Source organism: Triticum urartu, chromosome 1A (assembly GCF_056163025.1).
Source record: "Triticum urartu cultivar PI428250 chromosome 1A, HENAU_Tu73, whole genome shotgun sequence".
NCBI lineage: Eukaryota > Viridiplantae > Streptophyta > Magnoliopsida > Poales > Poaceae > Triticum > Triticum urartu.
The window spans coordinates 241,426,343-241,442,612 of NC_141873.1; the positions used below are offsets into that span (position 1 = coordinate 241,426,343).

At 51.8% G+C, this 16,270-nt stretch overlaps 1 protein-coding gene across 4 annotated transcripts in view; it reads left to right on the plus strand.

Moving 5' to 3' along the window:
* The window catches only part of LOC125555452 (alpha/beta-Hydrolases superfamily protein), a 47,049-nt gene that overhangs the window by 29,926 nt on the left and 853 nt on the right, over nt 1–16,270 (plus strand). For all 4 annotated transcript variants that reach the window (XM_048718407.2, XM_048718412.2, XM_048718416.2 and 1 more), the window contains 2 exons: nt 11,841–11,949; nt 12,066–12,173. In XM_048718407.2, coding sequence (XP_048574364.1) covers nt 11,841–11,949; nt 12,066–12,173 — 217 coding nt within the window. The remainder of the gene's footprint in view (nt 1–11,840; nt 11,950–12,065; nt 12,174–16,270) is intronic.

The window sequence follows — 16,270 nt, forward strand, 5'->3', positions numbered from 1 at the left end:
TGGCGGTGGCGTCGAGATCAGTGTGAACTTGAGTATTACGGTAGCTCGGAAGCATTTGTACTTGAATGTCGTCTTGAAGATGAAGAAGATGTAGAGGACTTGCGATTGTGGAACATTTTCTTGATTTTGTCTATTTATGCATCCAACTTGGGGGTTGAGGTAGTCCTTGTTGCGAGTTTCCGCTTCACGCAACTCGGCATGCAAGTCGGAGGTGAGGTTGTTAATCAGCTCATGCCAAGGTAATTTCCTTTTTGAATGGCAGTTCCAAAAAACGTACTTCAATGTCAAAAAAGCGTATTCAAGCCCTTGTCTGTGGTCCACTTGGAGCTTGTGGGTTCATTTTGATGTCCGTAGGGTGCTCCGCACCAAGGTTGAGTGATATTGGGTCGTGGCGGTGCATTCGTCTTCCATGATTTGGCCTTTTATTTTCCATCCGACTGGCTTTGGGGCACCTGCCTGCCTCTCCTTTGCTCCTCCGCCCCTGGTCATGTGTCGTCCTCGCTGTGGTGCGATGTGTGCTCCTCCCCAGTTCTTGCTGGTCCACCCATTGGTCCTCCTGTGACCTGGGTGGCGGCCAATCTATTGGCGTTGGGACGTCACGCTTACACTTGGGAGAATGGTGTTGGCTCATGGTTGTTGGCGGACCTGTCCCTGTGACGCTTGTGCTTTAGTCGCGTTTGTCATCGTCTTTGTAAGGGCATGTCCAGCCGTTCGCCCCCTCCCCCCCAAGGGATTGAAATAGCGCCGCTTGGGGGCTAACCGACGCTATTTTCGCTGTGGGGGCTCGGGTCCCCAACCGCCGCCCCAAGTTGGCCCCCAGACGCCGTTTTTCAAATTCAAATTGGGCCCAAATGTGAACAAAATAACTTGACTTTGGATGAAATTTAGGCGGTTTCATTCATATTTGTACAAATTTAAAGACACACATAAAAAAACTTTAAAAAAACTACGCCGCCGCCGGCGCCCCAAGCCTACTTCATGCCGAGGAGCTTGTAGAAGGCGGTGTCGTCGCCGTCGTCCTGCACGCCGCCATCCTTGCTACAGCCCTGCCCTGGATCTTTGCTGCGGACGGGGTTGGCCGACGTCGAGGACGATGACGCTGCCCTCCTCGCGGTCGCGGCGCTGCGCTGCGCGGCGATCTCCTCCAGAGCACGGCGCTGGTGCTCCATCTCCCGCACGTAGTTGTCGCGCGCCCATTTTAGGCTGGTTTCGAGGTCGGCGGCCATCTCCACGTGCTCTTGCTTGATGAGCACGGGCGGCGTCGCCGGCTCCTTCGGCCTGACCAGGCGAAGATGGCCGCGGGGAGGTGAAGGTTGGCGGCGGCCCTCGTTTATGATGGGGCTGCCGCTGCGGCTGCGCCGGCATCTCCTGGGGCTCGGGCTTGATGGCGGCGAGCCGCGTCGTGCCGGAGGAGCGGGAGCCGGAGGAAGAGGACGCCCCCGCCATGCACCTCGGCAACCAGGAGTTGCCGCTCCGGCACGAGAACGATGACACCGGGTACTCCAACGGCGGCTCGTTGCCGCCCTCGATGTGCTCGAGGTTGGCGTGGAGCGTGCGCCCGAGGATGCCCTACCACTGACGACGGCCGTCGGAGTTGTGGCGCCCCCTTGGTGCCGGAGCGCCGTTGGTGGACGCGAGCTAGTCGGCGTGGCGGTGCTGGAAGTATGCCGTCCACAGAGAGTGGTTGTCGGGGGCGTACTTCGGCTGCTGTCGCGCTTCCTCCGGCATGGACGCCCGGATTCGCGCGATCTCGCCGCGGCGTTCCGCGTCGGAGGACGGCGGGGGCACGGGGACGCCTCTGGCGCTGAGCCTCCAAGAGCCCGACACGCGCATGTCGGTGTCGGGTAGTTGGCCTCATGGAGAAGGCGCGCCTCCCACTCATGCAGATGGCGGCGGCGGAAGCTGTTGGCCGTTGCTCCATCGCCGGGGAACCTCTCCGCCATCGGTCTGGCTTGACTATGAAGGAGAAAGGGCGGGAGAAGGGCGGAGAAGGAAAGAAGGTGGTCGGCGGCGAGAGAGAGATGGCTGTGGCGAGGCGAGTGTGCGGCCAACGGCGATGAAGGCGGTTTTTATAGCGGCGAGGGGGCGGCAGCAGTGCGGACGCGTGGCGGGAAGGGGCGGGACGCGCGGTGATGTAGGCTGGAACCCTAGATGGCTGATCTTTCACGAAAGGAGCGGATCCCGCGATGAACACGAAGAACACGAGGGGAAAATCACAAGGGGAACACAAGAGAACACTCAAACCAACAAGTATGATCACACATGCGCTAGATCCATGAACACAAAGGGAGATACATGATCCACGATCAACAAGGGACGATACACGGTAACCGGTTCTTCTCCAAAGGAGGTCTTGAATCCAAGGGGATCTTCATAGAGGGGCCGCGGTCTCTCTCGAGAAGTAGATCCGATGTGGATGAGCGAGGTTCTATCTCTAATATGAGCTATCACAACGCTAACCCTAGCTAGGAGGAGGTCTATTTATAGTCTTAGTGCAAATGGGGACGAAGTGAGGGGATACATGGGCCTCGGGCCTGAATCCTGCTCGCAGACAGGTACCGGACGTCCGCTGGGGACCGGTCGTCCGGTGGCTCACGGGCGGCCGGACGTCCGGTAGTCGCCGATCGTCCGCTCGTTCTGGCTCGGATGCTGAAGTAGCGGATTTCCGGAAGTGGCCGGTCGTCGGGTGGCGTCGGACTTCCGCTCGTTTGGCTCGGGTGCGGGGTTGCCAGTCGTCCGGTCCGGGCCGGACGTTCGCTCGCTGTAGCTCGGCTGGGGCTTCAGGCGCCGGACGTCCGGTCCCGACCGGTCGTCCGGTGGCTGGGGCTTCTTCCGCAGCTTTTCTTGTCCTTCACGGTTGGTGTTCTCGCCGTCTTGTCCATTGGGTGTAGTCGCTCCGTGGCTCTTCTCCAAGTCCCTGATCGCACATAGTGTTTTCGCTTGAGGTAGTAGCCATGTCTCATGTATAGGAAATGATAGTTCGAAGAGGAGCGAGTTCACCTTATCTTCGATAGCCTTTGCTCTGCCCTTGTCATTGGTCCAAGTGGCGTCGTGGGAGACGTAGGTAGGTCCATGGGGATGATCTTGGGATGCTCCGCATCATCTCCCCTTCCTTGGGAAAGATCCGACCTCAGATCGAATTCTTCATCACCATGGTAGGGCGAAAGATCCTTGACATTGAAGATGTTGCTCACGTTGTACTTGTTGCGCGGGAGGTCGATCTTGTAAGCGTTGTTGTTGTAGCGTGCAAGCACCTTGAAGGGTCCATCCGCTCATGGTAGGAGTTTGGACTCGCGTTCAGTAGGGAAGCGGTCCTTACGAAGGTGTAGCCACACAAGATCACCAATGTTGAATACCATGGGTTGCTTGTTGATGTTGAGCTTGGTCGCAAGTCGTTGTACTTGGCGCTCAATGGTGTGTCTTGTATCTTCGTGCACCTTCTTGAGATGGTTCACACGTGCACTTGCGTCCATATTGATGCGCTCTTGTAGTGATAGAGGAAGAATGTCCAATGATGACAATGGGTTGAATCCGTAGACGACCTCGAAAGGGGACTTGCGCGGTTGTAGGCGAACTCGGCGATAGGTAGACACTCTTCCCACTCCTTGATGTTCTTCTTGATTAGCACGCGAAGTAGAGTGAAGAGTATGCGGTTGGTCACCTTCGTTTGGCGATCGGTTTGTGGATGGTACGTCATGGAGAAGAGTAGCTTGATTCCGAGCTTGGCGCATAGGGTCTTCCAAAAGTAGCTTAGGAACTTGACGTAGCGGTCCGAGACAATCGTCTTTGGCACTCCATGTAAACGCAATATTTCCCTACAAAAGAGATGGACAACATGTGAAGCATTGTCTATCTTGTTGCAAAGAATGAAATGTGCCATCTTAGAGAATCGGTCCACAACAACAAATACCGAATCCTTTCCATTTCTAGTTCTAAGCAATTCAAGTACAAAATCCATGCTAATATCTTTCCATGGTTGATATGGAATTGGGAGAGGCATATAAAAGCCATGGGATTGAGCTTTAGACTTAGTTTTGCGACATGTAGAGCATCGGTTGGTGAAGCGGTTGATGTCGCGAAACATCTTGGGCCAATAGTAGTTCTTGGAGAGTTTAGCGGAAGTCTTAGTCGCGTCCAAAATGTCCCATTAGTCCTCCATGACATTCCTATAAAAATAACAAACAAAGAGAAGACTCGGGGATGCAAAGTTTGTTAGCTCTCATAAGATATCCATCTTTGATGTAATAACGTTTCCAAGAGGTATGCGTCAAACACTTGGCATAAGGAATAGCAAAAGTCGGATCATGTGCATACAAGTCTTTTATGTGCTCAAAGCCAATGACATCCAATTCAAGTGAGTAACAAGCATGCATATGCGGGAAATAGCGTCCGCCACAACATTTTCCTTACCTTTGATGTACTTGATGACATAAGAAAAAGACTCAATGAATTCACTCCATTTAGCATGACGCTTGTTCAACTTGGTTTGACCCTTAAGGTATTTAAGCGTTTCATGATCGGTATGAATGATAAACTCATGAGGGTGAAAATAATGTTTCCATTAATGCAAAACTCGCACTAAAGCATATAACTCTTTGTCATAGATGGGGTAATTGAGTTGCGCTCCGGAAAGTTTCTCATTAAAGTAAGCTATGGGGCGCTTCTCTTGCGTTAACACACCTCCTATGCCATTACCACTAGCATCACAATGAATCTCAAAGGGTTTGTCAAAATTGGGTAAAGCAAGCACGGGAGCATGAGTAAGCAAATTCTTAAGCTCATTGAAAGCGGTATCTTGGGATGGTCCCCAAACAAAAGGCGCATTTTTCTTGCTCAAAGCATGCAAAGGTGAAGCAATGGTGCTAAAGTCCTTCACTTCAACCAAGGAAGCTACGCACTTGATGCAAGTTGGTTGGTTGTGGCCAAGTTTTGATAGCATTGATCTTAGAGTCATCAACATGAACACCCTTAGAGGACACAACAAAACCCAAGAAAACGAGCTTATCAACGCCAAAAAGGCATTTTTCCATGTTAGCATAGAGACGCTCTTTTCGAAAAGTTTGCAAAATGGTTCGAACATGGGTGACATGATCTTTGAGAGATTTGCTAAAAACAAGGATATCGTCGAAGTAGACCACAACAAACTCACCAATGTAAGGGTGAAACATATGATTCATAAGACACATGAAAGTACCCGGTGCTCCCGATAAACCCATAGGCATAACTAACCACTCATACAAACCAAACTTTGTTTTGAAAGCGGTCTTCCATTCATCACCCTCTTGTATGCGGATTTGATAGTAACCACTTTTAAGATCAATTTTGGAAAAGATAGTGGCACTACTAAGTTCATCAAGCATATCATCAAGGCGTGGAATGGGGTACCTATATCGAACGGTGATAGCATTGATAGGTCTACAATCGGAACACATGCGAAAGCTACCGTCTCGTTTTGGCACAAGAATGACCGGAACGACACAAGGACTCAAACTTTCGCGCACATGTCCAATGGTCTATGAGATGTTTTACTTGCCTTTGTATTTCTTTGGTTTCTTCGGGGTTGACACGGTAGGGAGCTTTGTTCGGAAGTGGTGCTCCAGGGATGAGGTCGATGCGGTGCTCGATGCCTCGTAGTGGAGGTAGTCCCGCAGGTAGCTCGTCGGGGAAAACATCTTGGAATTCCTGCAAAAGAGAAGACAACACTAAAGGTAGAGTGTGAGATGTGTTAGCTTTTGGTGTGTTGTCCTTGCACAAGAGGACATAGTGTAGGACACTAGATGGGTTCTCACACACTCCTCTTATCTCACTTTTGGTGGCAAATAGAACTAAGTTCTTTTTTTCGCTCATCGTGGAGGCGCTCAATTTGGGCTTGTGGCGCTCACTCTCTTTTTGGTGGTTCGCGCTCTCACTATTCTCTCCATGATGGGTGGCTTGCTTGTCGGCGATCACTTGGCTTGGAGACATAGGACGAAGTACGTACTCCTTTCCTTTCATCTTGAAGATATAGTGGTTCGTTCGGTCGTTGTGGATGACACCTCTATCAAATTGCCATGGTCGACCAAGAAGAAGGTGGCAAACGGTCATTGGAACGACATCACACTCCAAAGTGTCTTCGTAAGCTCCGATTTTGAAGGAGACTTGCACTCTATGCTCGACTTGAATAGTGCCGGAGTCGCTTAGCCATTGAACTTTGTAGGGATGAGGGTGCTTCGTCTTGGGCAATTGGAGCTTGGAGCAAAGTTCTTCACTTGCTAAGTTATGGCAACTCCCTCAATCGATGATGACCTTGACGGACCTTCCATTGATGCCGGCCTTGGTATGAAATATGTGGCATCTTTGGTCTTCTTCTTGGTGATGTGGAAGGGTCAAGACCTTGGAGACAACGAGAGCGGGACTTGAATCTTCATCACAAAAGACTTGTTCCTCTTCATCGTTCACTTGCCGGTGCATGGCGACTTGCTCAAGTGCTTCCATTTCTCCTTCATTCATGGAGTCGTATGTACCATCGTCGTTGAGGATCATGGTCCGCTTGATAGTACATTCAAAGGACTTGTGGCCTCGGCCTCCGCATGTGAAGCATTTGAAGGAACTTGTCTTGACGGTCTCATCGGTTGGGGTAGATGATGATGAAGCTCTTGGCTTGAAGTTGCTCGTTGTAGGAGGATGACTTGAGGTTGTCGAAGCTTTCTTGTAACTCGACTTGTCGACGTTGCTTGTCGAAGGCTTGGTTGATGTAGAAGGTGTTGGAGTCGTTAAAGCTTGGGTGTTGGAGAAACCATAGGACTTGGATGAGAACTTGGCATACTTGAAGTCATCTTGCACTTGACGTTCCGCTTTGGTAGCTTGATGCACTAGCTCGATGAGGTTTGAGTATGGTTGAAAGTCGGCGATCTTCTTGATGGGATGATTGAGTCCATTCAAGAAACGTGCCATAGTTTGCTCATCATCTTCCGTGACATTGGCTCGTATCATTGCAATCTCCATGTCCTTGTAGTACTCTTCAACGCTCTTGGTTCCTTGCTTGAGTAGTTGGAGTTTCTTGAAGAGGTCGCTGTTGTAGTAGGTAGGCATGAAGCGTGCTCTCATAACATCCTTCATTTGCGCGCAAGTAGTGATGGGTGGTTCATCTTTTGCCTCTCGGCGCTCATTGACTTGTTCCCACCAAATGAGGACATAGTCTTGGAACTCAAGGGATGCCATCGCGATCTTCTCTTCTTCATAGTTGTGCAAGCGGAATATTTTGTCGACCTTCAATGCCCATGAAAGGTACTCTTCGGGATCATTGCTTCCATTGAACTTGGGCATGGTGAACTTAAGCTTGCCATAGCGTTGCTCTTCATTGTGTTCGGGTCGGGGATGATGACGTCCTTGACGAGGAGGATCGTCTCTCCCAACTTGCTCTTGCCGTGGAGGATTTCCATTGTCTTCTTGCTCTTGTTGAACTTGATGTTCTTGGCGAGCTTGTGGAGGAACTTGTCGAGCTTGACGATGCACACGAGCTTGATATATTCGTTCGTGAACTTCTTCGCGAAGCGCTTCTTCATGTTCACGAGCTTGTCGGCCTCAGTTGGCTACGACTCAACTTGATTCTCGGAGGGCTTGTTGCGCCTCAAGTGCTTGAGCTTCTCGCAATTGTTGCTCTTGACGTTGTGCCTCGACATCTTGTGCTTCTTGGTGTAGACATCGCTCTTCCTCTTTGTGTTGGCGTTGCCATTGCCGTTCTCGTGCTTGCGCAAAGGTAACTTGGTTTTGATGATGTCGTTGTTCTTGAGAGTTGTTGTCGTGTAGAGGGTTGCGGTTGGCTTGACGTTCTTGGCGCGCGACACGACGAAGAGTGTTCGATGTCGGTGTACTTGAGCCGGAGATGGTGTAGTCGGAGTGTCGACTTGAGCGGCTCCGTCTTGATGAGGACGAAGTGGAAGAAGAGCGGTTGAGCAACAAAGCATGAATCTCGGTCATTCTTGCATCGTTCTCTTGCTTGTGGTCGTCGAGCTTGTGGTCGAAGTAATCTCTTGTGCGTTGCTCGGAGAGTCGCAAGTCGGTGGTGAGGTTGTCGATGCGTTCACTCATTGCTTGTTGCTCTTGATGCAAAGCACGTCGTGCACCAAAGAGTTGGCTCTTTGTGACGTAGGAGTTCATGTCGTCGTCTTGTCCGATGAAGAGTGGGTTGGTAGAAGTACTTGACCTATCCATCATTCCAAGGGAAATATGTGAGTGGTAGAAAGAGAAGAACTTATACCAAATGTACCTTGACCGATGTTGAAGGTGGATCAAAGATCACTCCAATGTGGAACAAGGAAATAGCACAATTGGTACCAATTCTTGTCGGTTTCTCACACCTACACAAGTAAAAGCTTATGGTGGAGCTTGGTTAGGATGGTGGCACAAAATTTGATGCAATTGTTAGTGAGCTTCAATAATGTTGGAAAAGATTCGCAAGGTTGCAATGCAACAAGTAGACCAAGCAAAATAAGGTACACGGAAACACACACGCAAAGAGATGAAATGGGGTCGTGCAACCAAGGATGAGCCAAAATGTGGAATCCACGAAAATGCTCTTGTTGCACAACACTAGAGAGACGCTAGCACGATTGCACAATAGGCGGATACGAAGACTTGTGCATAACCTATTAAGCAAAAATGCAACGACTTCTATCCCAAGTATGCTCTATGTATGGTATTCCGATGATATGATCCAAGATGATCTAGTATGACAATCTTAATGTTGTATGATGTTATGGTTCTTGCTTAAAAGCTCTTTGCTTATCTTTCCCTTTTGCTTAAAAGCTTGTTTGGCTCTTTGTGTTTGAGCTCTTTTCTCATGCAATGCTTCACGAACCAAGATAGCAAGTGAGTATGCGATGACACTTGGTGACACAAGAGTTAATGTGCACAAGTCACGTTGCCGGCAATACTCAAAGGCTAGTCTCGATGGGTAAGCGACGCAAAAGGTAAGGCTATGATGGCTATCAATGGAATGGCAAGAATGATGTATCACTATACCAAGATGAGTTTACCGCTTCTTGCTTACGGTATGGTGTCAAAATGGTGGAGTGGTTATTGTCGATGACGCGTCCGTGGCGAAGATGAGCGGCGGTGATGTTGATGTCGAACCGTACCTAAATAGCCGAAACACAATAGGACACGGAACTGCAACTCAAATTCTCAAAGCACAATGTGGCAAAAACGTATCGGAGTGCGAAACGAGTAAGCAATGGTGGTTGTGGAAAATGGTGGTGGTATGGGGATGTGTATGCGAAAGTGGGGCGGTTGAGGGAGTCCTGGACTAAGGGGTCCTCCGGCGTCCGGCCTGTTAGCCATGGGACGGACTGATGGGCTGTGAAGATGCGAAGACCAAAGACTGTACCCGTGCCCGGATGGGATTCTCCTTGGCGTGAAAGGCAAGCTTGGCGACCGGATATTGTAACCGACCTTGTGTAACCCTAGATCCTCCCGGTGTCTATATAAACCGGAGGACTTAGTCCGGAGGGAGAATTCATTATCATAGCCATACCAGCTAGACCTCTAGGGTTTAGCCATTACGATCTCGAGGTAGATCAACTCTTGTAATACTCATATTCATCAATATCAATCAAGCAGGACGTAGGGTATTACCTCCATAGAGAGGGCCCGAACCTGGGTAAACATCGTGTCCCTTGTCTCCTGTTACCATCGACCTTAGACGCACAGTTCGGGATCCCCTACCCGAGATCCGCCGGTTTTGACACCGACAGCGGTGGCTGCAATTTTCGGGGGGGGGGGGGGGGGGGTTCAGTTTCGTCAGGTTTTTGCGGACGTCCCGTGCGTGGGCGAAAATCGGCCACGGGATGAACAACTAGGGTTCTTCAAGGAGAGGTCAAAATTCGCCGAATCCGGGCGATTTAGTGGATGGAAAAGGTGGAGATGAAGGGGAGAGCTAGATCCACTTAAGGCAAAGCAAATCCACGGATCGAATCCAACAAAATTTCATCACACCAACAAATCACAAAAAAAAATTTGGGGCTATTTTTGTGGGGAATTTTCGAATTAGGGGCAAAATCAACAAAAACAAAGGTAGAAACACAACAGGGAGGCTCCGAAATCGTGATCAACGTGGCTCATGATACCAAGATGATGTAGGGTGGAACCCTAGATGGCTGATCTTTCACGAAAGGAGCGGATCCCGTGATGAACACGAAGAACACGAGGGGAAACACGAGGGGAAAATCACAAGGGGAACACAAGAGAACACTCAAACCAACAAGTATGATCACACATGCGCTAGATCCATGAACACAAAGGGAGATACATGATCCACGATCAACAAGGGACAATATACGGTAACCGGTTCTTCTCCAAAGGAGGTCTTGATGGGGCCACCCAAAAGGGGGTCTTGAATCCAAGGGGATCTTCTCCGTAGAGGGGCCGTGGTCTCTCTCAAAGAGTAGATCCGATGTGGATGAGCGAGGCTCTATCTCTAATATGAGCTATCACAATGCTAACCCTAGTTAGGAGGAGGAGGAGGTCTATTTATAGTCTTAGTGCAAATGGGGACGAAGTGAGGGGATACATGGGCCTCAGGCCCGATTCCTGTGCGCAGACAGGTATCAGACGCCTGCTGGGGACCGGTCGTCCGGTGGCTCATGGGCGGCCGGACGTCCGGTAGTCGCCGGTCGTCCGCTCGTTCTGACTCGGATGCTGAAGTAGCGGATTTCCGGAAGTGGCCGGTCGTCCGGTCGCCGGATGTCCGGTGACGTCGGACTTCCGCTCGTTTGGCTCGGGTGCGGGGTTGCCGGTCGTCCGGTCCGGGCCGGACGTCCGCTCGCTTAGCTCGGCTGGGGCTTCAGCGCCGAATGTCCGGTCCCGACCGGTCGTCCGGTGGCTGGGGCTTCTTCCGCAGCTCTTCTTGTCCTTCACGGTTGGTGTTCTCGTCGTCTTGTCCATTGGGTGTAGTCGCTCCGTGGCTCTCCTCCAAGTCCTTGATCACACAGTGTTTCCGCTTGAGGTAGTAGCCATGTCTCATGTATAGGAAATGATAGTTCGGAGAGGAGCGAGTTCACCTTATCTTCGATAGCCTTTGCTCGTGCCCTTGTCATTGGTCCAAGTGGTGTCGTGGGAGACGTAGGTAGATCCATGAGGATGATCTTGGGATGCTCCGCATCACGCGGCACCTCGCCTTCATTGCATCGCCCGTGATCAATTGAAGGCTGACCAGTGGCAGCCTTGGCATTGATTCGCGCGGGAGCCGAGGCGATGGGATGAGGACGAAGATGCTAGTCGCTGACTTGGCAGGCCCATGGGGTGGGAATCTGGCGCGGGAAGTTTTGGCGCCATTTTCCTTTCCCCTAGTCGGCCCCCAGCACGCTGGGTTGGGCATGGGTCCGCCGGCGCCAGTTTTGCCCTAACCGGTGAAATTTGGGCTCCTGGGGGCGCGACTGGGCCGTTTTTTCGAGCCGGCGATAAATGGAGGGCCTGCTGGAGGGGTGGGGTGGGGGGGGGGGGGCATTGGAGATGCTCTAATCTTGTATGGGTCGTGATTGCTGGCTGTTTCAGACACAGTTTAGGCTGGGCTTGTCGGTCTTCTAGTGCGGATCGCCGATTCTTAGGTTGGCAATCCTTGGGTCGTTTGGTTCTATTGTTGGGGCATGCCTCTATGGCGATGTATGGGTCGTGCCTATCTTGCCGTTCTATCTTAAATGAAATTACATGCAGCTCTCCTGCATGTTTTGAAAAGAAAATAAAATCTCAAAGCATTTCTTCAATGCAACATTAGCTAATATTTTATGTTTGTATTTTGCCTATAAATCATTACTGCAGATAATAATCATTTATTCTGTCTCAACTACTTTGTGATATTGCAGTGTCAGTTGGACCCCTTCTTTTTTGCTGAAGAGGTATCTCTTAACAGGAATTCGAGATGGTCCACATGAACCATTCATTGCAGATTCTGTGGATTTTGTAGTGGGTCAGGTTGTATCACGTTCAAACACTTAGGCATGTTATAAATATAAGTAACGTAATGGATCTTGATGCTCTTCTAATTTTCCTAGTTTATGATTTGGTAAGATCGAACTTCTGCATGCCAGGTAGAGACATTATCAAGAGAAGACCTTTCGTCAAGGTTGATATTAAATGTCAATGTTGCATCAGTTGGGTCATTATCGCTACCTGATTCATTCATCACAATAATGGATGTAAGCACCTAACTCAGTTATAACATGACAGATTAGTGTATGTAAGTTTTCCTAAATTATTTTTACTTCAATCCAACGATTGCCTATGAGAGTTTTTGCTGTGGTCTTTGGTTAATTTAAGATTGATAAATCAGTTCCTAACCTCTCTGACTCTTATGCTTAGAAAACCATGTTAATCTTTTTTTCGAGAAAACGCACAAGACTTGTGTTTCATTGCATTGAAAAGAGAGAGTTTGTGTTTACCATCCTCCTAGGAGGTAGGTTACGGAGTACACGGAAGTAACTAATGGGCACTGGTCGTCATTCGTAATGAGGGAGTGGGTAGACGGCAGATTGTCGTCGAAATGCACTTGTTCCTGGGCTTCCAGATCACCCATGGCATGAGGGCGATGGAGGCCAAGCCTTTGAGAAGGGGCTTGGGGGTGTCTTGCCTTGCTTGCTGCCACCAATCCTTCAGCGAGGCTTCATTCGTTGGGCACTGGTCGTCATTCGTAACCAAGCCAATATCTCATGCCAGTCCTGTCGAGAGAAGAGGCATTCGAGCAATAGCTGACGGATTGTCTCCATAGTTTTATCGCAGAGGGGGCACCGGGGAGGATGCCGTAGGCCACGCCGCGTGAGGCAGTTGGCCGTCCAGCAGCGATCCTGGCTCGCCAACCAGCGGAAGAACTTCACTTTGGGGGGTGCCCAAGATTTCCAGATCAGCCTCCATGCATCGCAGGACACAGCCAAAGGAGGCGTGATAGCAGGATTGCGCAGTGTAGACGCCGCTCGAGGTCCACTTCCAGATTAGGCGATTGGGTTCCTCAATGAGCGTGAGGCCCTTGAGCTTTTGCCAAAGCAAGAGGTACTGCCCGATCTCGTGCACGCTAAGGATACCCTAAATGTCACGGGCCCAGCCATGGTCATGGAGGCCCTCAGCCACGGTCCTGTGCTTTCTGCGCCGCTTGGGGATGCACGCGTATAGGAGTGGGGCAATTTCGCTGATCGAACGCCCATCAATCCAGCGGTCTTCCCAGAATTTGGCAGTGAGCCCATCACCAATCATCATGTAGGTTGACGCAAAGAATATGACCTATTCCTCCGCGGAGAACTGCATGTCAAGAGCAGACCAGTCGCGGGTGTTGTTAGTGCGAGAGAACCAAAGCCAACGCAGCCTAAGGGAGAGTCTAGTGCGCTCCAGGTCCTGGACCCCCAGGTCGCCCGGGACAGGGGGCGACATACGCGGCGCCAATTAACGTGGTAGTGGCCGAAACGGCGGCGCGTCCAACCCAGAGAAAACCTCGCTGTATCTTTTTGAGCTGTCTGAGAGTCTTCTTAGGCGGGGTGAACACCAGGAGCTGGTGTATCGGTATCGCGCCCATGACGGATTTGACAAGGGCGAGACGGTCATGCGGTTCATCAGGTGGGCTTTCCAGGAGGGGAGGCAGCCAGCAGTGTGATCCACTAATGGCTGGAGTTGCGCGGCAGTAGGGCATCACAACGTAAGTGGGATCCCAAGATAGGAGAAGGGCATCTCGACTATGGGGCACCCAAGTGTCTCGACCACAGGTGCAGCTTCCTCGGGATCACAGTGCAGCAGAGTCGCTGAGCTCTTGGCGTAGTTGATTCGCATGCCAGAGGCTCTCCTGAAGATTTCCAGAATACCCTTGACATCAGCTGGGTTGGCTGGCGATGGTTGGCAAAAGAGGACCACGTCGGCGGCGTATAGCGAGATTGCCTGTATTGGCCGTTGAGGGTGGAGTCGCTGTAGTATGCCGTCGTCGATGGCGCGCTTGATCAGCCACCCGAGGATGTCCACAACCAAGGAGAAAAGTTGCGGCGAGAGGGGGTCACCCTGGCGCAATCCACAGCGCTGCCAGATCGAGGGCCCTGGCTCGCCGTTCAGCAGGACCCTGGTATTGCCCGAGGAGAGCAGGATCGCAAGCCACTCGAGGAATCTCTCGCCAAAGCCATACTGGCGAAGGGCCATGAGAGCGAGTCAAATGCGCGGGTCAGATCGAGCTTTAGCAGCCCAACTGATGCAGGAGGCGTGCTGTTTGCTTCACGAGCACGAAGTTGTCGTGAAGACAGCGGCCGGGGATGAACGCGCTCTTGTTTCGACTCACCAAATTGTCAAGCTTGGGCGTGAGGCGAAGGGAGAGAACCTTTGCGAAGATCTTCACGACCAAGTGAGACTAATTGGACGATAGCCGCCCAATGTACTGGTGTCGGCGCGCTTAGGCAGCAACATTAGCAGGGCCTGGTTCAGGCGGTGAAAGCCACGACTGTGCATGTCGTAGAGCTGCTGGAACACTGCAACGAAGTTGCTCTTGACGATACTCCAGCACGCGTGGAGGAACTCTGCGGTAAATCTGTCGGGCAGGGCATCTTGCGCGCGGGCAGGTGCTTCATAGCGCTCCAGATCTCATCCTCGCTAAACGGCGCGTCCAAATCGATCAGGTTGCTGGGCTCAATGAACTCGAAGTTGATGGTGTGGTCGCGATCAACAACAGTCCCGAGGAGGTCGTCGTAGTGCTGGAAAGCAGCCTCGGCCATGTTGGTGTGGTCGAGGAGCACGCGGTTGCCAGTGACAAGGCTGTGGACTGTGTTCTTTTGACGGCGGTAGGAACATTGCCGGTGGAAGAAGCTTGTACGTCGAGACGCGAGTGCGCTGCCTGGCAATGGAGCACTCCAGCAAGGCGAGGCAGAGGTGCACAATCTTAAGCTGCTTGCGCAACCAGTCCTCCTGCGGCGTGAGGACGCGATCCTCCTGGGCGCGGTCAAATCGTGATATGAGCTCCTGAGTGATTGCAAGTTTCTGCTTGACGGTGCCGACCGAGCGCGAGCTCCAGCTGGTCAGGCCACGGGCAGTGGCTTGCAAGTGGAGGACGAGGCACTTGATGGGGTCATCGTCGTGGACAGAGGTCCAAGCAGCATGCACCATCTCCTGGAAGCCGTCAAGGCGTAACCAGAAGTCGTCAAACCGGAAACGCTGGCGAGCGATGGGCTTCAAGGCGCAATCCAGGAGTAAGGGGCAATGGTCCGACACTACCGACGCAAGGCATCGTAGGTGGCATTCCTTGTGCAATTCCTCCCAATCCGAAGTGCACATCACCTTGTCGAGGTGGACAAGGGTGGGCGGCGATTGCTCGTTTGACCATGTATAGCGCCGGCCATTGAGGTAAACCTCTTTGAGTGCTAGGTCGTTGATTGGGCGCTGGAACCTGCCCATCACGCGGTGATTGAGATTGCCGTTATTCTTGTCCTCATCGCGATATATGAGGTTGAAGTCATCGCAAATCATCCAAGGCCAAGCACAATCGAGGCGAATGTCACGGAGCTCTTAGAGGAAAGCAATTTTGTTGACGTCCTCCCGCGGTCCATAAACCACGGACATCCACCATGGAGTGCCTGCACCTTGGCGGTAATCGCGTTCGTGGTGAACTGGGAACTGGGGGTCTGTGATAGATACGGCCCTGCCCCGCCAAGCGAGTAGAATGCCGCCACGCGTGCCGATCGCAGGCAGATACACATACTCTTCAAACTCCGAACCGAGTCTCTAAAACCACCGACGAGCAAATCAACTCCATTTTCATTTCCTGGAGGCACACAATAGCGGCCCCGGTAGTGTCAAGGAGAGATCGCATACTCAAATGGAAGGCACGGGAGTTGAGGCCGCGCACGTTCCATACAACGATCTTGAGGCCATGATCCATATAACTAGATCGATGGGGGAAGGGGGGAACTTGATGCCTAAGTTGCTGTAGTGTCGACGAGGGGCGCGAGGGGTAGGCATGGCACCAAGGTCATGCGGGATCTCTCGATCAACTAGAGCAGCGATGGCCGAAATGACGGCGAGGGGGAGGGGTGTTGCGAAGACACCATCATATGCTTTCATCTCGGCGGGGGTGATTTCTGGCCCGTGCCAATGATGCCCAATGTGCGCCGCAGTGGTGGAGCGCCCATGGCGAGGGGAGAAGTTGAGGGGTTGCCTCCGTGGACGCCTACCAGGGGGAGGCAGGGCTGCGTTCAGGTGCTTGGTGGCAGCCTGTAGGAAGTCACCCAACGTCCAATCGCGGGGGGTGCAGCAGCGCGAGGCCTGGTGCGGCACAGCG